We start from the raw sequence: 27,404 nt of genomic DNA on the forward strand, positions 1-27,404 counted from the left end.
ATGCGGCGCTACCTGCGCCTCGCGGTGCTGTGCCTGGCCTGCGGCTTCTGCTCGCTCCTCTACGCCTTCAGCCAGCTCGCCCTGGCCCCGGAGGAAGGCGCGGGCGGCGGCGGGAAGCCGCAGGCCCGAGTGGCTTCCTGGCTCGCGGGCGGAGGACGGGGCGCCGCGAGAGGGGCGGGCAGCGCGGCCACGGCGGCGCACCCCGGCGGGGCGCACAGGTACGGGTCGGGTCCCGGGTGGCGGGGGCCGAGGCGGTGGGGGGCGAGCGGGCGCGGGGCGCGGGGGTCGGCCTGGCCGGGTCTGCGCGCGGGGCCGTCCCGCGCCGCCCGCTCCCTGGCCGCGGTCTCCGACCCCCTTTTCCCCCCTTTTCCCTCCACCTCGGGGGGTGCCCGGCGCCGCTCCGGCCTGAGCGCGCCCCACACTTTGGTGTTTGCCTTCGACCCATTCCTTCTGCGCTCTTGAATGTAGAAGAAATTCATTTTCAACTTTAATTGGCAGTTGGCGTTTTAAAAAGGGGTTCTGTGAAAATCAGAGGTGCCTCACAAAAGCCTTCCTGCTGTAGGACGAGTCGGCATTCCCTCTTGTTTCCATGGAGTTCAGGTTGAGATCTTAAGCATCAGGCTGGCGCCCTAGTTCAATTGTTTGTTTGTGTTGTTGTTTTTTCACCCCCTCCTGAACGGGGAGTCTAATTTTTGTGTGTTAACGTTTAAATTTGTCATGACGAGTCGGTTAGTTAAATCTGGACAGAGCACTTAGGCTGATTGGATTTTTCCTTAGGAAACAATCTGTTCTGAAACTTACAAGTTAAAGAAGATGAGCGATGCTTAACATGCCCACGCCTTTTGTGAGATGGGGTAGAGAGAGATCTTTAAAAATTGGCACTTAAAAAGCAGCAGAATGGTTTAGGTGGGTTTTCACAAATCGCTGCCCGAGTTGGAGTCGGCTTGCGATGTAAGTGGAGAAAAGAGTGCAACGCGTGACGAATGCTTTATCAGAATCCGAGCGTTTCCACTTCCTCGAGGACAGACTCCTACCTGTGGGCACCTCTCGAGCGACCAGAGCCTCTGTTGCCTTCGGGAGCGGCAAAGGCTGCTTTGATAGCCAAAGTGTGGGATTGGAAGGAGGAGCGGGCGCCGGGAGACTGGGCTGTTGAACCTTCTTTGGAGAGTTGATGACCATTCCCCAAATGAAAGGGGCGTTTGGGCAGAGGAGCATGGAAGTGGTCCTGTTTTTGCCTTCTGATTTGATTACAGCAGGCGAATTCCTAGGACATGAGCACTCTATTCATAAAAGCAGAACCACTTCCAGAGCCAGGTTTGTAAGCTCAAGTTATCTGTCCTGGGAGAGGCAGTGACTTGAAGCCGAGGATGAGGTCATGAAAAATACTCGTGCAAAGCAGCGGTTTATGTGACTGTGAAGCATTGTAAATTGTGGAAACGAAATTATTTTGGTATTGGCTAGAATTATGTAGAAGCAACATTTTAATCAAACCACTGAGTGAAGTAATACGATGGTATTAGCATTTCACTTCGATAGAGTGACATTCATTTTCAGTGCTTTGTCTCCCGTATACTTTATTTTGTGGCAGATTTTTATAAATTGTATTTGCTTGATCAGCTAATTTTTAAAAAAAAATATATTTCTTTATTGATTTCAGAGAGGAAGGGAGAAGGAGAGAGAGAGAGATAGAAACATCAGTGATGAGAGAGAATTGTTAATGGCTGCCTCCTGCACACCCCCACTGGGGATCAAGCCCGCAACCCAGGCATGTGCCCTTGGCCAGAATCGAACCCGGGACCCTTCAGTCTGCAGTCCAACGCTCTATCCACTGAGCCAAGCCAGCTAGGGTGTGATCAGCTAATTTTAACACAGTCCCTCTATTTGCCATTTAGAAAATAAGCACCTCCATTTTAATAAATTTTTATTTTATAGAACCATCACTGAAATTTTAATTTTGATGTGTCAGAGTAGAGTCAACCCAAAAGCTGGACATTACAGGTCCCCTAAGCAGCATAACTCCTTATTTAAAATGGGGCAAACATCTACGTAAAAACTAAAGGTGTAACTAAAAAGAACTAAAGTCTTTGTAAAACTGATGAAAGACATTCCACCACATGTTCATGCATAAGAAGTTTGGGCAGAGGGACAAGGTGGGAAAGCTGTGTTGTCATGTTTTTACCCTATGCTTTGATTAAGGTCAGAAGAATTGCTAAGACATCAGGACTCTTTAGCAACATCTTTTTAGATTTCTCATAGACTTCAGGCAACTTCTTTGACTATTGTAGGATATGGAGTAGGCATCCGTAACCTCTCTTCCTGTGTTTAAATTATTTGACCAAGGTTCATAGGGCATCGATCTTTGGATTGGACCAGGATTAAAAATTATATATCCTTTGATTGCTCTCCAAGTGCTCTTTCTATGAAGCTGCTGTGATAAGAACCTAGTCTGTAGAGTTTCATCAGTGGAGAAAGGGGCTATGAAGCAAACATAATCTTCCCTTTTTCTATAGGACTTGATTATCATTGTATTCTTACCTTTTTTGAGGCTCTCTAACTTGAAAGATGAAGTCCATCATTTCTTTCTTTTGTTTAATACATGGGATCTAGTTTTATACCCAGCAGGGTCCATTGGTCAACTCTTACAGAAAATATTGGTCGCACGGAATTCCATGACAACAGAATACTTGGAAAGGTCTTACCAAGTATTCAGTGAAAACGAAAATGATAGAACAGTTTGTTAGTGAAATCTGTTATTGATTAGTGCATTCCATTTGAATCCATTATTTTGGTATTTAGAAAATGCAAAGGTCTTAGAGTCAGAGAAGCCTGTGCTCTCATTCTGGCTCTGTTTGCTGAGAAACCATGGCCACCTCTCTGCTTCAGTTTTCTCACCTGTAATACGTAGATAACTAGAGGCCCGGTGCACGAAATTCATGCACAGGTAGGATCCCTAGGCCTGGCTGGTGATCAGGGTCAATCTGTGGGGTGACCATCAGGGCGATTGGGGGCTCCCGCTGGCATCCACCTTGGCCGGCCTGGGGCCTGCGGGCTGGGAGCAGCTCCTGCATTGAGCATGACCCCCTGGTGGTCAGTGCACGTCATATTGACCGGTCTTTCCACCGGTTGTTTCGCCCTTTGGTCGATTTGCATGTTAGGCTTTTATTATATAGGATACTCACCTTACTTAATTTGTAGTAGTCAGGATTCTGAGTTGTCAGTGATTAAAATCCAATAAAACTCACTTAAGCAAAAATAGATATTTATAGGCTTATGTGGGTTGCTGGAAGGAACAATACTGAAGGAAAAATGCCCAGGCATCTTCAGGGACCTCAAGGACTGGGGACTCTCATTCTCTTCCACTGTAGACAGGCCTGGTTCATGGAGTGCGCCTTGCAGTGTTTCTTTAATCTCAAGTAGAAAATTCTAGGGAAAGGCACTCCTTGCTCTTCCTTTCTTCATATGTCCTCCGTGGACCACTCAGTGATGCCTGGAATGGGGACCTCTGATGGTCTGGCTTTGTGTTGCTTGCACATCCCTGTGGTGGAGAGAATCCCATGTTTGGTGTTGGAGAGGAGTGGTGGGTGCCTCAGAGGAGGGGAAGAATGGTGGGTGGGCAGTGGTACTTCCTCCTAGAGAAACTCTTAAGCTATTCAGTATGGGACAAACTGTATTAAGTTATTCAACCGAAAGCAGATACTATAGCCAGGCCTCAGTGCTTCTGTGAAGGATTTATGTGCCATTTTGCGACTTTAGCTACTCAGGGTGATTAAATTCTCAAATTTCACTGGTGAATCTTGACAGTGATTTTCAAGATCTCATCCTGTTGTGACTATATAGCATATTGGCCATAGGGAATCAACAAACACGAAGCATTTCAGTGATACCATTCCTGGACTGTCCATGCCCTTAGTGTGACTGATTCTCAGATCTGGATAGGCCATCGAGTTGTTATTTCTGCTCGTCCTGGGAACACTAGTAGGTTTCATGGAGAATTTAGAGTGGCAAGTATAAGGGTTTTGGAGACACATATTTCAGCTTTGTCATTTACAGGCTGTGTTCACCTTGAACACATTTCCTCATCAGTTAGAAAAGTTTTTTTTTCCAATTATAATTGACATTCAGTATTTTTTTAAGATTGATTTCGGGTGTACAGCATAGTGGTTAGACACATAATTTACAAAGTGGTGCCCTGATAAGTCTCTTACCCTCCTGGCACCATACATACTTATTACAGTAATATTGACTATAATTCTCCACTTTGTTAATGTAGAGACAACTTGTATAAAAGCACTTCTCTGCACCTTGTAATTTTTGTGCATTGAAGATCATATTTCACATAGGTGTAAAGTGTTTAGCAGAAACCTGGCTAATAATTAATTAAAAGGTGTAAAGTGTTTAGCACAAACCTGGCTAATAATTAATTAATTAATTAAAATATTGTTCTGTGCTTTTGCAGGGGAAAGTGATTAGGCTAATGAGAAATGTATACTTTTGATTTAGAAATCCTCTTTTAAAACATTAAGATTATTATCAGCCATACCTGTTGAGTGTACTTCCCCCCCCATGTTAAATTAATTTTTTTTCAGTTTGTATACCATGTGGAGCTTAAAAGTCTTATATATTCAGATAGACAGTTTTTCTCCTTTATTGTTTTTACTTTTGTCATTTCTAACAAGAGGGTGCCCCCCTCCCAAGCTTTTTTACATTTAAATCTTTAATCCAGCATTTTTTTTTTTTCAGGGAGGGGGTACAATGTGATGCTAACTTATTTTAGAAATGGTTATCTAATACTAGAGGACCGGTGCATCATGCACCGGTGGGGTCCCTTGGCCTGGCCTGCACCCCCTCATAATCCTGGACCCCTTGGGGGATGTTGGATTGCCAGTTTCAGCCCGATCCCCGCAGTCCAGGCAGAGGGACCCCAGTGGTGCATGGAATCCGTGCACCGGGCCTCTAGTATGCATATAAGATCTTTGGTTAATTTCTTCCTGCCCTTCCCCCTTCTCTCTTCCCCCTTCCCTCTGAGATTCATCAGTCTGTTCCATGTTTCCATGCCTGTGCGTTGAGCGTCTGCCCCCTGGTTGTCAGTGCGCATCATAGCTACCAGTCAAATGGTCGAATGATCACTTAGGCGCATATATATATACATATATATAAATATTGTTTAGTGCCATTTATATGTAAGCAGTCCTTTTCCCACTTCCTGAGTATTCGTGAAATTAGAGACTTAGGAAAAAAGAAGCTAGAAATTAATTGAAGTTGTCTGGAGACAAGTTTTAGTTGAAGATGAGTGACCCAGGCTCTGATCTTCAAAGAATGGTGCTGTGTCAGTCTCTTGGGCATGGGCTCCTTTACCGCAGCTGATCCGTGCCTTGCAGTTGCACTGTTGGCTTGTGGCACCTCATTCAAGCTTCCACATTCTCATGCTGGATATGCCTGAACTTATCCCTGACTCTGTAAGTTGTGCATGGTTTTCACTAAAGCCTCATAGACATTTTGATAAGAAGAAAAGCTTTTTTTTCAGTTTAATTAAAAAGTATAGAAGACTTTCCATGATCAGATTTAGGTTTTTAAAGAAAACTTTAAGTTTGAGAACTGATATTGTGGTGAGCATTGTGTTAAATGTTCACCTTAATCTACAGCATGAAATGTCTCAATTTTTGTAACATTTTTCAAGTACTGAAATTTTTGGGAATTTTATTTTTGGCCAGCTTTATTTTTTTAAACTTGATGTGTAAGTCCACAGGAAGTGGCTGAGTTACCCCATGTTCACTCATTTTCCCTCAGCAGTAAAATGTTGCATACCACTATATATACATAAAACCTTATATACTACTATATCTGGAATATGTATGTATCAATATAATGTAATATTATAACCCCAAAATTTGACATTGAACAACCCATACTTCAGTTTTTAGGTATTACCAGTTTTACATGCACTCATTTGTATGTGCAATTTTGTGTAATTTTATTACAGATGTTAATTCATGTAATCACACAATGAGGACGCAGGTCCTTTGTGCTACCACTGATCAGTTTGTTTTTGGACAAGCCATCTAGAGCTAGAAACTTTAAGCCATAAGAAAGTTGAGGATGAGCCACAGAAAAGTTTTATTTCAATTTGATTCACAGTGAAAATACTGCATTTATGGACTTGTCTGATTTTTTATATCACTGTTTACTGAAGACATACCCACTTAGCTTAGCTTACAGTTTTGCTCCATTAAAAGTATTTAATAGAATTACTCTCTTTTGAATGTTATATATCTAGTATCCATTTCTAGTAGCTTTAAGGAATAAAAGAAAAAGCAATAAATAACCAGAACTTGGATAACTACCTTTATTTTCCAGTATTTTTAAGCTTTATTATTTTTTTTTGGCCTGAAGCTACAAGTGCTTTTCTTAATTTATTGCTTATAGTAACAGTTACTGTATGTAATAAGTTTCTACTTTGTATCTTAATTTTTAAAATCAATTTTTCATAAGAGAATGTAAATTTGGGAAGTAAGACACTTTAAATTATGCCACCTTTTGCTAGCAGCACCTCAGTGTTTTATGATTAAAAAAAAAAAAGCATGTGTACTCACTAGTGCTTATGTTTTACATCCCCATTAAAGAAAGGCAGAAAACCATCCTCTATTAACTGTGTTTTCTGATACTAAGTTATAGTCAAGAAACTTACCTAAAACTTAACTTTTTTACCTGTAGCTTCATCTTGACAGTGATTTCATGATCTGGCAAGTCCACTTTTAAGTGTACACTCAAGAGAATTGCAAACATGTGCTCACAGAAAAACTGCATGAATAGTCATAACAGCATTCTATATAATAGTAAAAAATTGGGAAACAGCCCAGATGTCTATCACCTGATGAATAGATAAACAAAACGTGTATATCTATCCATAAAATGGAATATTGTTTGACTATAAAAAGGAATGGAGTGTACTGATAAATGCTACACTGGGTGAACCTTGAAAATATTATGCCAGTAAATGAAATCAGACTCAAAAGGTCACATATTATGTGATTCCATTTATGTGAAATGCCAGTAACAGGCAAAATCTATGGAGACAGAAAATAGATTTGTGGTTGCCTAGGGCTGAGTGATTGAAGATTGTAAGTTGAAGCAAAAAATGGTATTATTACGTAATTTTAAGCAATAACTTTTATAGAAAAATTTAATTAAGGAGTAATTTTCTTTGAGAGTTTATTATCCATTTTCTACTGTTGTAAGGTTTGACATGGAGAGATGGAATAACCAGATTAGTTATTTCCTTCCTGGAACAAAGGTGCACTTTAGGATTGATTATCAATGAATTGTGGATTTGTTGAAAGAAAACTGTGATAATGTCTGAATCTGAAGGATGGAGATACCTGTTTGAACAGGTTTGTTGTGAGGCTTAAAGGGATGTGAAAACACTTGAATCTGAAAAGAACTCTTACCACCACTGCTGAGCCTGCGTCTCTAGTATGAAATGCAAGTCTTAAAAAACTCATAACCATGTCAGGGAAGGGACAAACATAAGTTTCCTGATCAACTTGTATGTTTTACTGGTCTGCACACAGTTCCTTTTTTTCTGATTTATCAACCACCTACATTAAGGTATGTAACATTTTATGTTATGTTTGAAAAGGGCGTTCCTTTAAAGGAAAATCAGATTGCAATGTAACTTTTCCCCATTGATTTTAAAATTTAGACTAGTTTTATGCAGTAGTGTACAGAATTACTTAGGCAGCATTTTAAAAGCCACCAGTGCCTGACCCTGTACTTGGAGATTGATTTAATAGGTCTGGTGTGAGGCATTGGCACTAGTGAGAGATATGATTAGAGATCTTTGCGAATCTGAAATTACATAGACCTTTCCTTGTAAGAACAGTAACTTATCATTGAATCCGTGGAGAGAAAACAAAGCTTCAGGGTGATGGGATATGAGGGGACCTGGCTTAGCACCTCACCCTGAGGTCATACTTGGTTAATTTAATACCCAGGCCTCCACTGTAGTGATTTCAAACTAGACTGTTTTGAAAAGGAGTAACAGTGAAAAACATACTTTTTGTAACATGAAGCATTGTTTTGTTTTTTGCTCCAACCTGCAATCGAAGGAGAAAGAACACATTCGAGCCTCCATTTTAGTGTATATAATATAGCAAAACTGACATACTGTAGATAATGAAACCGAGCCGTGATTTCATATTTTTTCAATTTGAAACACCATACTAGAAGCTTTGATTGAGGATTCATTTGAAAACATTTAAAGTTCCTCTTGCCTTTCATCAGCATTTGTGGCATTTTAGTTTTGCTTCAGGATAAGCAAATATTTTGTTTGGCTAAAATGGATTTTATTCTAAGGGGAATATGTGTAGTTCATGAAGGAAATTTTAATTTTATTTTCTTAATTAATCCTCACCGGAAGATATTCTTTCCACTGATTATTTTAGAGAGAGGTGGGGGGAGGGGGAAGAGAAACATAGATGTGAGAGAGATGGTTGCCTCCCACACCCCTGCAACCGAGGTACATGCCTTTGACTGGGAATAGAACCCGAGACCCTTTGTTCCAAGGGCTGATGCTCTAGCCACTGAGCAAAACCATCCAGGGCAGAAGGAAAATTTTAGATGTACTCTTGTATTTTCTGTGTCGTCTAAGGAGGGGATTTTAATATATTAGGAGAGTTCCTGACTAGGAAACTGGTTTCCAATCTGTTGTATATTCCACTCTAAGGTTTTAAAGTTCTATTTAAAATAATGGTACCCTAAGTAATGGAGAAATCAATTTTCAAAAATCTGCAAATTACTGTAGCAATATTGAATTTGCAAAATTGGATTTGCAGTTTTATTGCTGTAAAATAGAATAGTAAGTTAATGTGTTGGGGTAAATTCCTTGTTAGTTTTAAACTAAAATACTCACTTAGGACTCTATTTCTGTCTTACCTTGTTAGGTGTAAAGATTTCTCTCTGTGTTACTGGAATCCCTATTGGATGCTGCCCTCTGATGTTTGTGGAATGAACTGCTTTTGGGAAGCGGCTTTTAGGTAGGCACTTAATATTTAATTGGCAGAAAAGTCAGTGTAGGTAAGATTAGATAGTAGATACATTTTTAATAATAAATAGGATATAAAAATGTTTTTCCCCCTGTAATATATTATATAAGTAAATTATTTATTTTCTAGTTTTTCTGTGTTTTTTTCCCCCTACTTTGTAGTTATCACTATTTTTTAGTACATAATGTATATAAAATGCTGTAATCTTTTTAAATGTTATTATGATAAATAAACCATTGTTCTTAGGAGAATTTATTATTTAATTTTAGGTAACAAGTGATAAAGTGACAAATAGGTGGTTTAAGCTAGACTTCCACTGATATTTATAGAGATATATACACATACGCGACATTTATTTAATTTAAGTTGGTATACTAAACGAACATTTTGTAAGTGGATGGGGACACCTGGGCAAGGATTATTTTGGTTATTAGCAGAGATTGAATATTGGGGAGTGGGAGGATAAAAATCAGGGTTTAATGAAGGAGAAAATGATATGGCATTGTTTATTGATCTCTTAAATTCCTGAATAGTTTGGCCTTGTTCACTTCTCTGCATAAGGAAGGCACTGGATTGGCTGACCTCTCTGGTCCCTTTCTTGCCCTAACTTTCAATGAAAGAAGCAAGTATTGAATGAGACATCAGCCTCTCTCCCTGAGATAGTGACAGGGGAGAGAGAGGCGGTAGCCTGAAATGCTCTTCCCAAAGGTAAAATTTGAGAGTCACCTACTTTTACTGTGTCTTGTGAGTCATTAAATTTTACTCATTCAGTTTGCCAGGCACAGTGCTAGGTGCTGAGAACCAGACTTGAGTCTAGTTAATGTGGCTTCATCCTTCTGGAGCTTACGTTCTGACTGGAGCTAGTAAACCTGAGATTGCAGAGGGTGATGTATTATAAATAGCTATGATGATGGGAGAAACAGGTGAGTCATCAGGTGGGATCACCTTAAGGCATCAGGGAAGGCTTCCTGGAGGTAGCTACTGCATGATGAATAGGCTCAAGGACAGGAGGTGAAGTAGTCTAGGTGGGAAGAACTAATACACATTTTTAATATGTAATAGTATGTATTTTAAAATTCTTGTATTCCCAATACATTATGTGTTTCATGAACTACTGGGAGGAAATCGTTGAAATCAGATATTTTAATTATATCTCATTGCTATGGAAAGATTGAAATTCTAATATGAATGAGTCAAATCAGATTATTCAAACTTTTAAAAATGATCTTATCCTTTTGAAAGTTAATCTCACCCTTCAGCTTGATCATAATTTTGGAGAATTGGGGCTCCATATTTTTCATTCTTATAAAAGTCTGCTAAATGAATAGAGCCTCGACAAGTACCACCTTGCTGTTTTCAGCCTTGTGCCATAAATTCCTCACTCTAGAAGCTTGGTAAGTTTGAAAACTTCCATATACTCTGATCTATACAACCCAGACTCTTTTGTAAGTTATAATCATAAGGCATGAGGAATAATCTTCCTTCTCAACTGCAAGAGTAGCCCAGGGAAGTGGACCTGGTCTGAATCCCAGAGCCTCTGGTTATTATTATTCCTTTTGCTTTGGCTTCTCCAGTCCCTGGAAGAAATTACATGTGAATGAATATATAATGTAAACCCTTGTGCTTGTTACTCTCCTGGATTTGAGGTTTTAAAAGTTACATTTCTCTGTTATACTTTTTACTTGTAATATTGAATCCATACTATATATCTGTAACCATTTTGTTTCTTACTTAGAACTTAGGATCCCTCACACTTAACTCATTCTGTTCAAACACACAGCCAAGCCAAAATGCCATATAATAGCCACATCACTCCCTCCCTCCATTTCAGTATTTGTTCTAAATAATACCCCCTTTTCCCTGACTCCACGAGGTTGTCTTCTCTGCCCCACCTCCTTACTTCAAAGAGGTAAAGCTTCTTTGAAATTCCCTTTTACTGTCCCCTTAGGTCTCAGATTTTGCCTGGCACCAGTGGGGACTTAGCTGGCACCATTTTCTTCTTCCCAGGCCTGTCCCTGCTTTGCCAATTTGAATCCATCTATAATAATAAAAGGGTAACATGCTAATTAGACTGGGCATCTTCCTGATGAAGCCGGGGCCAGAGGGAAGTCCTCCCGGGACCCGGGTGCCTGCAGGTGACCTGAGGGAAGCCACCTTGGGTCCGGGGTGCCTGCGGGGGGCCGGAGGGAAGCAGTCTGGGTCCTGGGTGCTTGCCAGTGGCCGGAGGAGGGAAGCCTGGGTCCCGGGTGCCAGAGGGAAGCTGGTGCTGGCAGCGGGGGGAAGGAAGGCCTACTCTGCACGAATTTTCGTGCCTCAGGCCTCTAGTTCTTTATATAATTTTACTTTGATCAAAGTTTATCTGGGAGGATTATTTTCTCCCAATTTATTATACAATGAACATAAAATAACATAAAAAAGAAAATTGTCTTTTATTTACTCTCTTTCCCGTTACCAGCAAACATCTTAAGAGTGTCTACTGGCTTACTTCTACCAACCGACCAACCAACCCTTCACACCTCAGTCCACTATGAGTGGCGCCTGCCTCTCACTGAAGTCACCCCTGCCTCTGTACTGTTCTTCTGGGCCTCATTCACTTTTCTTGTCCGTTTGACACTGGTGACCACTTCTTCTTTCTTTCAACTCTATCAGTCTATGGCTCTGGAGACCAGTGTCCTCAGCTCTTTGATCTGAACTCCTTTCTCTATTCCCGACTCCTAAACATCGAAGTTCCTTAGAACTCTGCTCTTTCCTCTCCCCACTGAGGATAATCTGTTTAACTGGTGTCTCTAGTCCAGATCTCTTTTCTGAGCTCCACAACTGTATTTCCAGCTGCATGTTGGTTATTTTACCTTGCCGATTCAGATGCCTCAGACACTCTTGTTCAGACCTGAACTCGTGGTCTAGCTCCTCCCACTTTCCCTCATCTGTAGATTGTATCTTGGTTTACAACTGACTGACTTTCACCTGTCAGTCCACAAGACTCTTCTACTGGTCTCCTTTCACAGTTGCTCCTGACGGCCTCCTCCTTCCTGTTGCCTTATCTACCAGGCTCATCACTTCTTATCCAGCTATTGAATCTTGGTTTACAACTGACTTTCACATGTCAGTCCACAGTGACACTTCTACCCTTTTCCTTTCACAGTTGCTCCTGCTGGCCTCTTCCTTCCTGTTGCCTTATCTGTCATGCTCATCGCTTCTTATCCAGCTAGTGTGATCTCCCTTCCCTGCCACTGCTCCTGCCTTCTCTGTATCTTCTGTATTATTTTATCTATTTCATCGGTTGTGGTTCTGAATCAACTTGTAGATGTTGACTTTACAGATAGATAGCACATTGTATTCATCATGTAAATTATGTTTTAGCAATTAATACTTATATTTAATGTAAAATTTTTATTTATTTTTTTAAAGAATAGTTTATTGATTTTTTTTTTTAATGGTGCTTGGCAACCAGTAAATAACTAATGATTTTTCTCAGCACTTTCAGACTAGCCTACATGTTTGTGTAGTAAGCTTCTTGAGCAATCTCAACTTTTTTCTATTTTAAGCAGTTACCATTATTTCTGATTAAATCTTTTAAAAGTCTGTCTTTTCACCAAGGTTGTAAATTTGTGTGAGGTAAGGATTGTGGCTTTCCTGCTTGTCCCCAATGTCTGGCATATGAAAGGAGTTACACATTCATTACAAAGAATGAATTATTATATTATGTCCTAAAAATTATGTGGATTTAAGTGTGCACCAGGATTGTGTGAATCTACTGGTGTCTCCATAACCTTAAGCGCATTATTGGGAGTTATAATTTTACCATATAATAGGGTAAAATGATGGCTTGTTTCTGATTTATATTTTGTTGATTATTTGTTGAATATATTTCCATATTTATTTAGCTTTTAAATTTTTTCTGTATTGATATTTTACCTATTGAATTTTTAATGCTTATTTTATGAACTCATAGAATTATATATTCTGCTTTTGCCATGGATCACAAATATCTTACTAATTTATTTCATTTTTAATTTTTAGTTATCTTTTCATTATGCAATCTCTTAATTTTAGTATTATTATAAATATTGTTTTAATATACTAATTTTTCTAAGAGTTGAATTTTTAAAATACTTAATCTTTCTCTTTATGGTGGGAATCAATTTTCAGTTCATGGAGTCTATGGGTATAGGTGAATTTAATGTTATCTGTCTTCTCTTGAATGGTCACATGTTCATTTTAAGAACTATATATTTACAGGTAATTTTATTTTTTAATAGGTTGTTTTAAATTATGTTTTAGCAATTAATACTTATATTTAATATAGAATTAAAAAAATTTTAAAGAATAGTTTATTGATTTTATTTTTTTAATTCTATATTAAATATAAGTATTAATTGCTAAAACATGTAAAATATTCTTTAAATAGTATTTTTTTCTGATTTCCCCCTCTCAGCATTGTACTTCCATTAGTTTCAAATCCTCAAAGGTTATAAGAACAGTATAGCAAGCACACTACATACCCTTCACCTAGCTATTTATCTATTATTAATTAACATTGTTTTTTACCAGCTTTTTTTTTTTTTTTTTTTTTTTTTGGCTGAACCATTTGAGAGACAGCTGCAGCCCTTGTTACACCCACCTAATTACATGTGTTCAGCTTGCAGCTCCTAAGAACAAGGACATTCTCCAGTATAAGCGTAATAAAATTGTTACTTCAGGTTGCTTAACACTGACAGACTATATATTCATATTAATATTTCTTTATTTTTCTGTTAATGAACTTTATGTCTTTCCTCCCTCATTCAGGATCCACTCAAGAGTTATATATTGCATTCAGTTGTTAGATTTCTTTAAAAGTCTCCTTCCCTCTAGAATAGTAGTACCTCAGCCTTTTGGGCAGTGATGGTATCCTTCATGATTTGATATTTGTGTTGTGTTTTGTTTTGTAGAATATTCCTTTATTTAGATTTGTCTGTCTCCTCATGATTGGTTTCAGGATTTTTGGCAGGAATACTCATAATAGATACTGTGCTCCTCTTTGGGCCTGCTCTCAGGAGGCCTATGAGGTCATAAGTTTAAATAACATTATTGGTTAAGTTTGATCATGTAATTAAGGTGGTGATATTACATTTCTAAACTTGTAAAAGTATCTTTATCCCCTTTGTAATGTGTGGGGATAATACTTTGATATGTGGTTTTAACATCCATTGGCTATTCTTGTTCAAATCATCTATCTATATATAAAAACCTAAGTGACCGTTACAACTGAATGACCGGAACGACTGGTCTACTGGTTGCTGTGATGTGCACTGACCACCAGGGGGCAGACACTCAATGCAGGAGCTGCCCCCTGGTGGTCAGGGGGCTCCCACAGTGAGAGTTCCCCTCCACTCAGCCAGAAGCTGGGCTCACGGCTGGTGAGTGCAGGTGTGTCAGTGGCAGTAGGAGCAGCGGGGCTGGAATGAGCGGCAGCGGAGCTGTGCCCGGCCCCGGCTGGAATTCCTCCCCAGCTGCCTGCTGCTTCAGCACTGCTACATCCCTCAGGGTCCTGGATTGCGAGAGGGTGCAGGCCAGGCTGAGGGACCCCACCCATGCACAAATCCGTGCACCACACCTCTAGTCTATTAAAATGGTGATTGCAAACTAGTGATTTTCATAATTCTGTTATTCTTTCTACATTTATTGGTTGGCATTCATCTTTAAAGAGTTCCACCTCCCCCCATCCCTTTTCATTGGTGTCATTGTAGACTCATGGATTCATTTTTTAAATCTAGTGTGTTATGCATCACTCTCATAATTCCTATTCATGCTCAGTTTATGCCAAATTCAGCCATGGGAACCCTCAAGTGTTATCTTTGAATTATCTGAAGACTTTCTTCTAATCACATATCTGTGGAAAATAGGTTTGACTTAAAAATGTCCTTTTGGATAATATTTCTTTAATCCATTGGGCCTTTTTTCCTTAGTTACACTGTATAGCATACTTTCACAGAGCCTGATAAGATTACGCCATTCAGTTGTCACCAAAATTACTTGAATGGCTGTTTCCCTGTCACTTCTAGGTGGTTTTAGTTTCCCCTTCCTATAGAGTAGAAGCGTACGTTAGATTTCTTCCACTTGGAATTATTTCCTGTCCTTGGAGTCTAGACTCTAGGGACATGGTGGTGGACAGAGACCTGTTAAAGGATGTTTTGTCTTGTCACAGTTTAGGTGTTGAGTCTGTACTGTATATAATGCTTTCTCTAACAAAGGACTCAACAGAAAAGCAAATGCAATTTGATGGTACTCTTTCCGTAGAAATTGGTGGAAGGAGTGTTGGAGTGTGACTAAGCCTTGCTAAGATGCCTGGGAGGAGGAGTCCCGGGACTGATTTTAGAGGGATTATTTTTTTCTTGAACATTTAACTTATTTTTCTTAAAAAGGTTTGCTATACTTCTTGTCTCTGTATGTAGAGAATTCTGTGCAACACATGACTATTACGGCTTACTTTAAAAATCTCTTGGCTTTTAGCTTTGGGGCAGGATCTAGTTAGGGCCAATTAAGCAATCAGAACCCATTATAGATTCTCAAGTCTTGGTGCTTTAATGAGGGCCTTTATACCATCATGAGAAGTGGGGTCTGGAGGCATTTGCTGGAAAGATTAGATAATTAGAACTCTGTGAAATTGTTGTATGTCTTCTCTGCTTTGTCTTTTATTGTGTCATCGTGCTTTGAGATGAACGAGGTTCCCACCCACCCCCTTATTATAGGTATAGAAAGCGTAGATACCTAGTCTTCCCTCTGCTAGGGTTTAATATTACAAACCGGGGGGCTCAACAGAAAAGTGGGGGCAGATAGAGAATGCAGACAAGGGAGGAGGTACTGCTGCTTTCTGTTGCTGTCCATGGGAAAGAACAGTGCTTTAAAAAGATTTAAGCTTATGCTAACACCAGTATGTGAAAGAAGTGGCAAGGCAGGCCAGGTGGGTGGGAAAGGATAAACTGGTACCTAACAGCTGGTGCTTGCACAGTGGGATAGCCATGTGCAAAATTATGTGACTGTCCCCACCTCAAACCATTCATAAAATCCATTCCTGGCAGATCAATCTGAATATTAAAAGCAAAGTCTGTACCTAATACTATGTTTTAATTTAATGATGATCTTAATACTTTGATGAAGAATATCACCACTGCTTCTGGAATAGTAAAAATAATTCTTGCAAGAATACCATTTTATATGTAACTTCTGCATTTAACACCATTTAAGTAACAGTTAACTTTATAAATTATCTGGCGAAGGTTATTTTTTTTCTCTTAAAGAAAGCATATCCATCTATAGAATAATTGGCTCATTAGCCTGAACAAAAGGCGAGTTATCGCGGCATTGAGGAGTCTAATTCAGCCTCCCAGTACAGGGCCCAGGGAAGGAAATGGTCCCTACATTTTCTAGGAGACAAGTAATTTGGCTGAAGAGCTTTCTGCTCTTCTGCATAAAGGCTGACAGCCAGTTACCACTAATTGTGTATATGAGATATCCCAATGTAAGAGCAATGAACCCATTTTCAGGCCCAAAGAACCCAGTTAGACCAGAAAAGCAGCAGTTTCAACTGCTGTTTTAAATACCTCCAGGCCTTTAGCAAAACAGGCTTGTTAGTAGGAAGGGATAGATCACAGCAAAACAGGACTCAGACTTAATTTTCTATACTACTACAATGAAAAATTCTAAATGTTTATTATCATTTTAACATTAAGATGTATGAATTTGCTGAAGAATATCACTGCTGCTTCTGGAATAGTAAAAATCTTTATATGTAACTTCTCCAAGTATGTTCTATATAGTCAGTTGCTTGTATTTAAAGTTATTTAACATGATTTTCTGTTTTCTAATAGCCTAGTTGGTTGAGGGACTAATTATCCATGAGCAAGATCAAGCATTTCCTCAGAAAACAGTCTGGGACCACTCTAACATGTGGGTGACTATTCCAGGATTCCAAAGTCTTATGCTAAAGAATATAACTACAGTAATTTTAGCTTGTAAATTTAAGAGAAATAATTAATTTCTCATCCCTGCTATTGCAAATCTCAGTTACGTATACATACAACTGGTAATGTTAAATATTAGAATTTCTAAGACTTTACACACTTTCCAGAAATGCTCTGTGTCAGCAAAAATGGAGTTAAAGTCAAATTTGTACATTTTTAGTGTGGATTGTTTGTACGTTACAATACTTTAATGTGTTACTAGTTTTGTCTTCTGTTATCTTCCATTTTTACATTACTTTAGCTGTCAGTTCCAAAAAGATTGTTTTACGTCATAATTACAGATGGAATCTTTATTTTATAAGTTTGTTATTTTATTTAATAACAATACAGTCACATGTAATTAGTTCTGTTCTTTAGGTACTGGTAGGTTATAAAGGTGCAAGAGGGTTGAAATAGGCCTGGTGCTGTTGACTGCTGCTCTGTGTTAGAAGTAGTGGGGCCTAACATAGCCTAGGCCAGAGGTCGGCAAACTGCGGCTCGCGAGCCACATGCGGCTCTTTGGCCCCTTGAGTGTGGCTCTTCCTAAGCCTTAGGAGTACCCTAATTAAGTTAATAACAATGTACCTAGAGGCTGGAATCGAAGATGGCGGCATAGGTAAACACCGGAGACTGTTGCCGCAAACAACCACTTCAAAAATACAACTAAAAGACGGAACGGACATCAACCAGAACCACAGGAAGGCTGGCTGAGGAGAGACTCTTCAACTAGAAGGAAAAACAACAGCATTCCGAGGCTCAGAGGAGGCCCAGTGTGGAAAATTTAAAGGTACGGTGGTGCGCGCGCAAAGCAGGCTGGTGGCTGAGGGCTCGGTTGTCGTTTTCAATCAGGAGGGAGTCTCAGACTCTGAGCTCCAGATCCGGGCGAGTCTCTAGGGACCCAGACTCAAACGGGAGAAGCAGGACTGTCTGGCTATGGTCCCTCCGAGGTTTGCAGCGGTTGCTGGGACAGAGAGGCAGAGCCTCTGGGGACGGACTGAGAGCAGCCATAACTGCACCCTCCGCCCGCCCTGTTGAGTCTGTGCGACCCGCCCCGCCCAAGCCCTGCGCAGAGCCATTTGCCAGATCGCCTCAGGCAAAGGCTAGATTAGCACCTCCCCAGAGGACAGAAGTTTTCCCACAGCTGATTCTCACAGCCAGTCGGCCTGGTGGTCAAATCCCTCTAGTATTAACTACAACAATTAAGGCCTAACTAGAACAAGACTGTGCACAAAGACCACAAAGGGGTGCACCAAGAAAGCATAAAAGATGTGGAGACAAAAAAGCATGACAGAAATGGAGGATATGGAGCTAAAAATCGCAATTTTGAGGGCTTGCAATAAACTTGAGGAGAGCCTCACGAAAACTAATGAGACCCTCGATGCTATGATAAAGAAACTAGAAAGTAAGCATACACGGACTGAAATAAAGAATATTATACCCAATAGCAGACCAGAGGAGCACAAGAATCAAGCCAAAGATTTGAAATGCGAAGAAGCAAAAAACACCCAACTGGAAAAGCAAAATGAAAAAAGAATCCGAAAGTGTGAAGATAGTCTAAGGAGCCTCTGGGACAGCTTCAAGCATACAAACATCAGAATTATAGGGGTGCCAGAAGATGAGAGACAGCAAGATATTGAAAACCTATTTGAAGAAATAATGGCAGAAAACTTCCCCCACCTGGTGAAAGAAATGGACTTACAGGTCCAAGAAGAGCAGAGAACCCCAAACAAAAGGAATCCAGAGAGGACCACACCAAGACACATCATCATTAAAATGCCAAGAGCAAAAGACAAAGAGAGAATCTTAAAAGCAGCAGGAGAAAGAGACTCAATTACCTACAAGAGAATACCCATACGACTGTCAGCTGATTTCTCAACAGAAACTTTGCAGGCCAGAAGGGAATGGCAAGAAATATTCAAAGTGCTGAATACCAAGAACCTACAACCAAGATTACTTTATCCAGCAAAGCTATCATTCAGAATTGAAGGTCAGATAAAGAGCTTCACAGATAAGGAAAAGCTAAAGGACTTCATCACCACTAAACCAGTATTATACGAAATGCTGAAAGGTATCCTTTAAGAAGAGGAAGAAGAAAAAGGTAAAGATACAAATTGTGAACAACAAACATGCATCTATCAACAAGTGAATCTAAGAATCAAGTGAATAAATAATCTGATGTACAGAATGAACCGGTGATTATAATGAATCAGGGACATAGAAAGGGAATGGACTGACTACTCTTGGGGGGGAAAGGGGAATGGGAGATGCGGGAAGAGACTGGACAAAAATCGTGCACCTATGGATGAGGACAGTGGGTGGGGAGTGAGGGCGGAGGGTGGGGCGGGAACTGGGAGGAGGGGAGTTATGGGGGGGGGGGGAAAAAGAGGAACAAATGTAATCTGAACAATAAAGATTTAATTAAAAAAAAAAACAAAAAAAAAACCAATGTACCTACCTATATAGTTTAAGTTTAAAAAATTTGGCTCTCAAAAGAAATTTCAATCATTGTACTGTTGATATTTGGCTCTGTTTACTAATGAGTTTGCCGACCACTGGCCTAGGCCAGTAACTGGGGCTTAGGGAGTCTTCCCTTCCAAGATGCAGTCTAGAGTTTGACTTGTACGTTTTAGACCACCTCAGAAGTTTCCGCTACTCACTGATTACTTGGTAAAGGGGACTGAAGGTATATATATGTCAGTGACAAAAGTTAGGTGAAGAAAACTTCTTGTAGTCACATGGGTGAATATTGGATATAATATTGAAATATTTATGGGTGAATTTCTGTCTGTGTTTCCTTCAAAATGATCCTTTGGTTAGTGAAAGGGGGCGTGGGCAAGGGTTTTTAGATGAAATAATAATGTTGGATGGATAATTGTTGCAGCTGGGAGATGGGCACATGGGGAACTTCTGTGTATTCTCTCTACTTTTATGTGTGTTTTTGATTTTTTTTAAAATAAAAAAGCTTTAAAAATTGATGCTCCCCTTCTCAATCGGGGAGGTTCCTTGAGAGAATTAAGCCCTAATGTGCTAATGCATTCAGTGTGAGTAATGAATTAACTTCTCTTGTATGCATCAAGAATGGTTTTAATTATATACCACTCTTGGGAGACTTGAGAAAGTAAGTAGTTGTGTGTGTGTGTTTTAATATTTTATGGTTCCTAGTGAGGAATGTTGGCCAAGAAAGGCTGGTTGAGGGTATAGAACTGTATGATTGATTCAACATTGTACTCTTTTGTAATTTGATGTTTCTTTACCTTTTAAATAGAAGTTTTGTACTTCAGTTTTTGAACATGGTCAAAATGCCATGTTAATATATTAACTTTATACTAAAACTGTTTGAAAATGTGGTTTTCTTTTCTATTAGATATGGTCCGAAAGTACAGCCCGTTGAGAGGATGCACCTAGCTGTGGTTGCCTGTGGTGAACGACTGGAAGAAACTATAACCATGTTGAAGTCAGCGATCATTTTCAGCATCAAACCTCTTCAGTTCCATATTTTTGCTGAAGATCAACTACATGATAGTTTCAAAGGCATAGTAAGTATTTGAGACTTAAGTCTATGGAGTTAAATATTTACTGATGTATTGCTTGGTGGGGAGCCTTTTTTTCTTCCCAGGCCCATTTGGATATTTGCAACATCATTTGTGGGCCGTGCAAAATTATTACCTTTAAAATTAGCCTGCTATATTTGGTCAGACATTTAATTAACTCACTCCTAATGCCTTGGCAGGGCCAGACCAAATGATTTCGTGGGATTTATATGGCCCGAGGGCCGGATGTTCCCCACCCCTGCTTTAAAGCAGCAACCATTTCTCATGTTGAGATTGCACGTCCCTACGTTGCGGGTTTAATCCCTGCTTGGGGCATGTAAAGGGAGCAACAGATTGATGTTTCTGTCTCTCTCCCTTCATCTCTCTAAAATCAATTAAACATATCTTGGGGTGAGGATTTAAAAAAAAATTACTTGAACACAGTCATCATTCAAAAAGAGAACATTTTTAGCTTGTTACATAAACTACTTAGAACCCCCTCCTTATAAATTGTGAATGTAGGAAATTTGAGTCAACAATTCTTTTGAAGCAACAGTGATAGGTAATACTTAAGCAGAATTGGAAACAATACAGTGTCTTGCAATGCATTAAAGGATGCTAAAGAGTAAACGTGTTCATTATAGATTTTTAGGTCTTTTTTGCCTTTTGTAATCTTTTTAGAAGTTGGCATTGGATACGTATTTATCAGAACATTTTATTATCAGGAATATCTATGCATATTAAAAGCACATAAATAGACACATATTTTCTAACTAGAGGCCTGGTGCATGAAATTCGTGCACGGGAAGGGTACCTAGGCCTGGCTGGCAATCAGGGCCGATCTGTGGAGCTACTGGTGGGGTGATTGGGGGCCCCCACTGGCACCCACCTTGGCTGGCCTGGGGCCTGCGGGCTGGGCGAAGCTCCTGCATTGAGTGTCTGCCCCCTGGTCAGTGTGTGTTATAGCAACTGGTTGTTCCACCAGTCATTCCGCTGTTCGGTCGATTTGCATAATTAGGCTTTCATTATATAGGATTAGTTTCATATTGGTCTGGCTTTGTAAACATATTATCCTATATTACAAAGAGGCAATATGCAAATTGATCCTCACTCTGTCACACCATCACAAGATGGCTGCGCCCACATGGAGGCAGGGTTCCCGTAATGAGCGATCAGCAGGGACCTGAGCCTGCGTGGTGCCGGGGTGGGGGACCTGAGGCCGTGCCCCTGGCTCAGCGGGGCTTGCCAGGGGACCTCAGGCCATGCCCCTGCCGGGCTGGGCTTGAAGGGGGACCTCAGGCTGTGCCCCCCACCCCGGCGCCGGGCCGGGGGACCTGAGGCTGCGCCCCCTGCCTGGCGGGGCTTGAAGGGAGACCTCAGGCCACGCCCCCTGTGTGGGTGGGTGGGGACTTGACTCTGGGTCCCCTGGTGTGCCCCAGACTCTGACAGGAGGAAGATTTTCGTATACATTTTACTAATTTTCTTTCATCTCTGACACTTCTATTATAGAGAAAGGGCAAATAACAATATTACAATATTTCCTCTAATTAATTCCCTTTTAATGTGCATGAATTTTGTGCACCGGGCCACTAGTATGATATAATAGGAAATGATGCAATAAAATTAGTGCTTCATTTTTCTTAGTTTAATTTGTTTAGGGATGGAGAAGATTTATATATCAGGTAAAGGTGAATGAGATCAGCAATTTACAAGGCTCTTTTAACTTTCTGGTTTTGTGATTGATTTCCTTATAACTTTTGTTGTGCCTCTAATCTTTGTGGTGGAGTCTCTCTAGCATATTATTATGACTTTAAAATTCTGAATGAAAAAAAAATGGTGAGAAAGAAGACTCTGACTTTGTCTTAACTGTGTCCAACATAAAATGTGTAATATCTTAATTTTTAATTTTAATTTTAATTTTTTATTTTATTTTTTTTCTATTTTATTTATTTTTTTTATTAAATCTTTATTGTTCAGATTACATTTGTTCCTCTTTTTTCCCCCCCCCCCATAACTCCCCTCCTCCCAGTTCCCGCCCCACCCTCCGCCCTCACTCCCCACCCACTGTCCTCATCCATAGGTGCACGATTTTTGTCCAGTCTCTTCCCGCATCTCCCATTCCCCTTTCCCCCCCAAGAGTAGTCAGTCCATTCCCTTTCTATGTCCCTGATTCATTATAATCACCGGTTCATTCTGTACATCAGATTATTTATTCACTTGATTCTTAGATTCACTTGTTGATAGATGCATGTTTGTTGTTCACAATTTGTATCTTTACCTTTTTCTTCTTCCTCTTCTTAAAGGATACCTTTCAGCATTTCGTATAATACTGGTTTAGTGGTGATGAACTCCTTTAGCGTTTCCTTGTCTGTGAAGCTCTTTATCTGACCTTCAATTCTGAATGATAGCTTTGCTGGATAAAGTAATCTTGGTTGTAGGTTCTTGGTATTCAGCACTTTGAATATTTCTTGCCATTCCCTTCTGGCCTGCAAAGTTTCTGTTGAGAAATCAGCTGACAGTCATGGGTATTCTCTTGTAGGTAATTGAGTCTCTTTCTCTTGCTGCTTTTAAGATTCTCTCTTTGTCTTTTGCTCTTGGCATTTTAATGATGATGTGTCTTGGTGTGGTCCTCTTTGGATTCCTTTTGTTTGGGGTTCTCTGCTCTTCTTGGACCTGTAAGTCCATTTCTTTCACCAGGTGGGGGAAGTTTTCTGCCATTATTTCTTCAAATAGGTTTTCAATATCTTGCTGTCTCTCATCTTCTGGCACCCCTATAATTCTGATATTAGTGCGCTTGAAGGTGTCCCAGAGGCTCCTTACACTATCTTCGTATTTTCGGATTCTTTTTTCATTTTGCTTTTCCGGTTGGGTGTTTTTTCCTTCTTCGCATTTCAAATCTTTGGCTTGATTCTTGCGCTCCTCTGGTCCGCTATTGGGTATAATATTCTTTATTTCAGTCCGTGTATGCTTAATTTCTAGTTGTTTCTTTATCATAGCATCGAGGGTCTCATTAGTTTTCGTGAGGCTCTCCTCAAGTTTATTGCAAGCCCTCAAAATTGCGTTTTTTAGCTCTATATCCTCCATTTCTGTCATGTTTTTTTGTCTCCGCATTTTTTATGCTTTCTTGGTGCACCCCTTTGTGGTCTTTGTGCGCAGTCTTATTCTAGTTAAGCCTTGATTGTTGTAGTTAATACTAGAGGGATTTGACCACCAGGCCGACTGGCTGTGAGAATCAGCTGTGGGAAAACTTCTGTCCTCTGGGGAGGTGCTAATTTAGCCTTTGCCAGAGGCGATCTGGCAAATGGCTCTGCGCAGGGCTTGGGCGGGGCGGGATCCACAGGGTGGGTGGAGGGTGCAGTTATGGCTGCTCTCAGTCCTGTTCCCAGAGGCTCTGCTTCTCAGAACCCCGGCAACCGTTGCAAACCTCGGAGAGAAAGCTGCCCTCACGTTCCAACTGATGCTAGACAATCTCGCTTCTCCCGTTTGAGTCTTAGTCCCTAGAGACTCGCCCGGATCTGGAGCTCAGAGTCTGAGACTCCCTCCTGATTGAAAACGACAACCGAGCCCTCAGCCACCAGCCCGCTTTGCGTGCGCACCACCGTACCTTTAAATTTTCCACACTGCGCCTCCTCTGAGCCTCGGAATGCTGTTGTTTTTCCTTCTAGTTGAAGAGTCTCTCCTCAGCCAGCCTTCCTGTGGTTCTGGGTGATGTCCATTCCGTCTTGTAGTTGTATTTTTGAAGTGGTTGTTTGCGGCAACAGTCTCCGGTGTTTATCTGTGCCGCCATCTTGGTGGTCCCAGTATTCTCCATTTTTAATTTTTAAAAAAATAAATAGTCTGTATTATGATCTTACAGAGAAAATTGAAAGTGAAACAAAATTAAACCATTCTTTTTTTTCATATTTTTCAGCTCGACAGCTGGTCATTTTTACAAACATTTAATTATTCATTATACCCAATAAGTTTTCCGAGTGAGAATGCAGTGGAGTGGAAAAAGCTCTTTAAACCATGTGCTTCCCAGAGATTGTTCTTGCCAGTAAGTTTTCTCCCCAGTGTTTTGTTTGTCTGTTTGTTTTTTGACTCTTGCTTTTACACACACGAGTTACTGAAGAGTTACATTTAAATCATTAAACACACACACACAAACACAGTATGACTTTTCCTTTGAACAAAAACAAGGAATAGAAAACATTTCCATAGAATAAGAGCTACAATAAAAACCTCTGTTAAAGTGAAAACTGCAAATAATTTATATTGAAACACTGTTTCTTGCATTTTAATTTATTCAGTGCTATAAACTTATATCTCTAAGAAGAAATCAAGGTCATCTGTTGCCAGCAGAAATGCAGTGGTAGTATCACCTTCAAGTTGCAGACTTCATTATTATTTGGGAAAAGAAGTAGATTGCATCATTAAGTAACCATTTTTGTACCAAGTCAATTTACCTTTTCTAACTAATATATATATATTTTTAAAATATATTTTATTGATTTTTTACAGAGAGGAAGGGAGAGAGAGATAGATAGTTAGAAACATCGATGGGAGAGAAACATCGACCAGCTGCCTCCTGCACATCTCCCACGGGGGATGTGCCCGCAACCCAGGTACATGCCCTTGACCGGAATCGAACCCGGGACCTTTCAGTCCACAGGCCGACGCTCTATCCACTGAACCAAACCGGTTTTGGCTCTAACTAATATTTTAACACAAAGACAATTTAAGGCATGTGAACTCAAAGGGAGATGGGAACCATTTATTCAGTGGGGCTGTTTTTTGATAATGTTGTCTGGCGATAAACCTTGATTATAGTTTTTTTAATCTAAAATATTCAGATTTTAAAAGATTGATGCTTTATTTTTGTAAGTGATAAACTTTTTTTTTTACTGAGTTTCTCTTCCTTTGAAATGGATGAAAAGAACTAATGTAAGCTCTGCCAACTTCTTCCACCAAAAATACTGATGTGGTTATTATTTAACCTTATGTCTGATTTCCAGTTGGCAGTGAACTTGGAGTTTTATGCAGTCTTCCTAGTCTGCAACAATCCAGTAATCTGTAAATGCACATTGTATCGTGGTACAGGAGCAGAATGTTGATATAAAACCAGTTGTCCTCATTTTTGTCCCCACAACAGAGAGACAGACAAACGTACAGACACATGTACACATATTCTTCTAATTGGGGGCTTTATTCAGGCACTCCAGTCTACCATCATATTTTTTTCAGCCTGATATTAAACCAGCTAGTGGGAGGAATTCAGTGTTTTCAGCCTTCTAGCTTCTCATTAAGGTAATTGCTTAACCTTAGCTCTAGGAGGAGGTAGCATCTTTGAAAAGGAGCAGAATGAAGATCAAGCTCTTATTTTCATTATCTTCTTATCTAAAAAGGTTTAGCTTAACCTGATTATCGAGTTTTACTGATACACTGGATAGGCAATAAATTTAAATTTGCAGGAGTCAGATTCTAAAGTTCATGGGTAAGGCAGAAATAAAAAAACAAAAATTGCCTTTGGAACTCCCTGTAGAAGATATGTTGGAGATTTAACATCTCTCAGAAAGTAGCAGCATAGCCGATCTGTCTTGCAAGAAAAGTCTTGTCTTTACTCTTACTAAGTGATTGCACATTTTCTTTGATTTGTTGGGGGATAGTAAGCACAGAAATAAGAGCATGAACTTAAGCTAAGTGGTCTGGGTTTCAATTTTGGCTCTACAGTTTCCTAGTTGAGACCAAAATGATGTAAAGGTGCCAGCCATTAGTGTTACAGGCCAAGGGAACAAATTCATATCTTTATCTATATTGGTTTATTTCTATATTTATCTCAAGAAATTAAGATTTGAGATAGAAATTCACCTAAGTTAATGTTCTTTAAGATTTCTCCCTAATCTCTGAGCATATGCTTTTATTTTATTCGTATTGTTAGAGTGTTTGTTCTGATTTGTTTTTATACTGTTTCTTCTCTAAAAGTTAATATAAAGATTAGCATAGTATCTTTATTTAACATGCTGTTGCAAAAAATGACTGATCGAGGAAAAATTGCTCTAAAAGTTCATGTAAATTAGCTTATCTCTTTTATGTTTTACACTAAATAAATAGAATTATAGTTAATGATTCAAATATCTCTCCTTATAGTTAATCCTGAAAGAAGTTGACTCACTATTGTATGTCGACACTGATATCCTTTTTTTACGGCCCGTTGATGACATTTGGTCTTTACTCAAGAAATTTAATTCCACACAAATTGCTGCAATGGCACCAGAACATGAAGAGCCTCGAATAGGATGGTATAATCGCTTTGCCAGACATCCATACTATGGAAAAACTGGAGTAAACTCTGGAGTTATGTTGATGAACATGACTAGAATAAGAAGGAAGTATTTCAAGGTAAGTCCCTGATAATAGTTGGTTATTTTCCCTCTGAAGTGTTTGGTTTCTGATTTAATTTTGCTTTGTTAAAAACTAGATTGAACTATTCAGAATATTTCCATTTGTCTAAAATATTTGAAGAAAGGCATGTTCTTAGTATTCTGTTTATTAGAGCATTAGAGGCTCAGTGTACGAATTCGTGCACTAGTGCGGTCCCTCAGTCTGGTCTGCGGGATCAGGCCGAAACTGGCTCTCTAACATCCCCTGAGGGGTCCTGGATTGCAAGAGGGCTCAGGCCAGGCTGAGGGACCCCACTGGTGCAGGATCGGGGCCGGGGAGGGACGCGGGAGGTTGGCCAGTCAGTGAGGGACTGTGGGAGGGCTCCGGGGTGTGTCAGGCTCATCTTGCTCAGTCCTGATCAGCCAGACCCCAGCAGCAAGTTAACCTACTGGTTGGAGCGTCTGCCCCCTGGTGATCAGTGCATGTCATAG

At 40.0% G+C, this 27,404-nt stretch overlaps 1 protein-coding gene across 2 annotated transcripts in view; it reads left to right on the forward strand.

Moving 5' to 3' along the window:
- The window catches only part of GXYLT1 (glucoside xylosyltransferase 1), a 44,754-nt gene continuing 17,350 nt past the window's right edge, over nucleotides 1–27,404 (forward strand). The window contains exons 1-5 of one of the 2 annotated variants that reach the window (XM_070410416.1): nucleotides 1–218; nucleotides 8,940–9,032; nucleotides 20,388–20,559; nucleotides 24,464–24,589; nucleotides 26,680–26,931. In XM_070410416.1, the coding sequence (XP_070266517.1) occupies nucleotides 1–218; nucleotides 8,940–9,032; nucleotides 20,388–20,559; nucleotides 24,464–24,589; nucleotides 26,680–26,931 (861 nt within the window). The remainder of the gene's footprint in view (nucleotides 219–8,939; nucleotides 9,033–20,387; nucleotides 20,560–24,463; nucleotides 24,590–26,679; nucleotides 26,932–27,404) is intronic. The other variant, XM_070410417.1, reaches the window with a different exon arrangement.

This window comes from Myotis yumanensis, unplaced genomic scaffold (genome assembly GCF_028538775.1).
Source record: "Myotis yumanensis isolate MYYU_CA2020_CCGP unplaced genomic scaffold, mMyoYum1.0.hap1 SCAF_3, whole genome shotgun sequence".
In the NCBI taxonomy this organism is placed as follows: Eukaryota; Metazoa; Chordata; class Mammalia; order Chiroptera; family Vespertilionidae; genus Myotis; species Myotis yumanensis.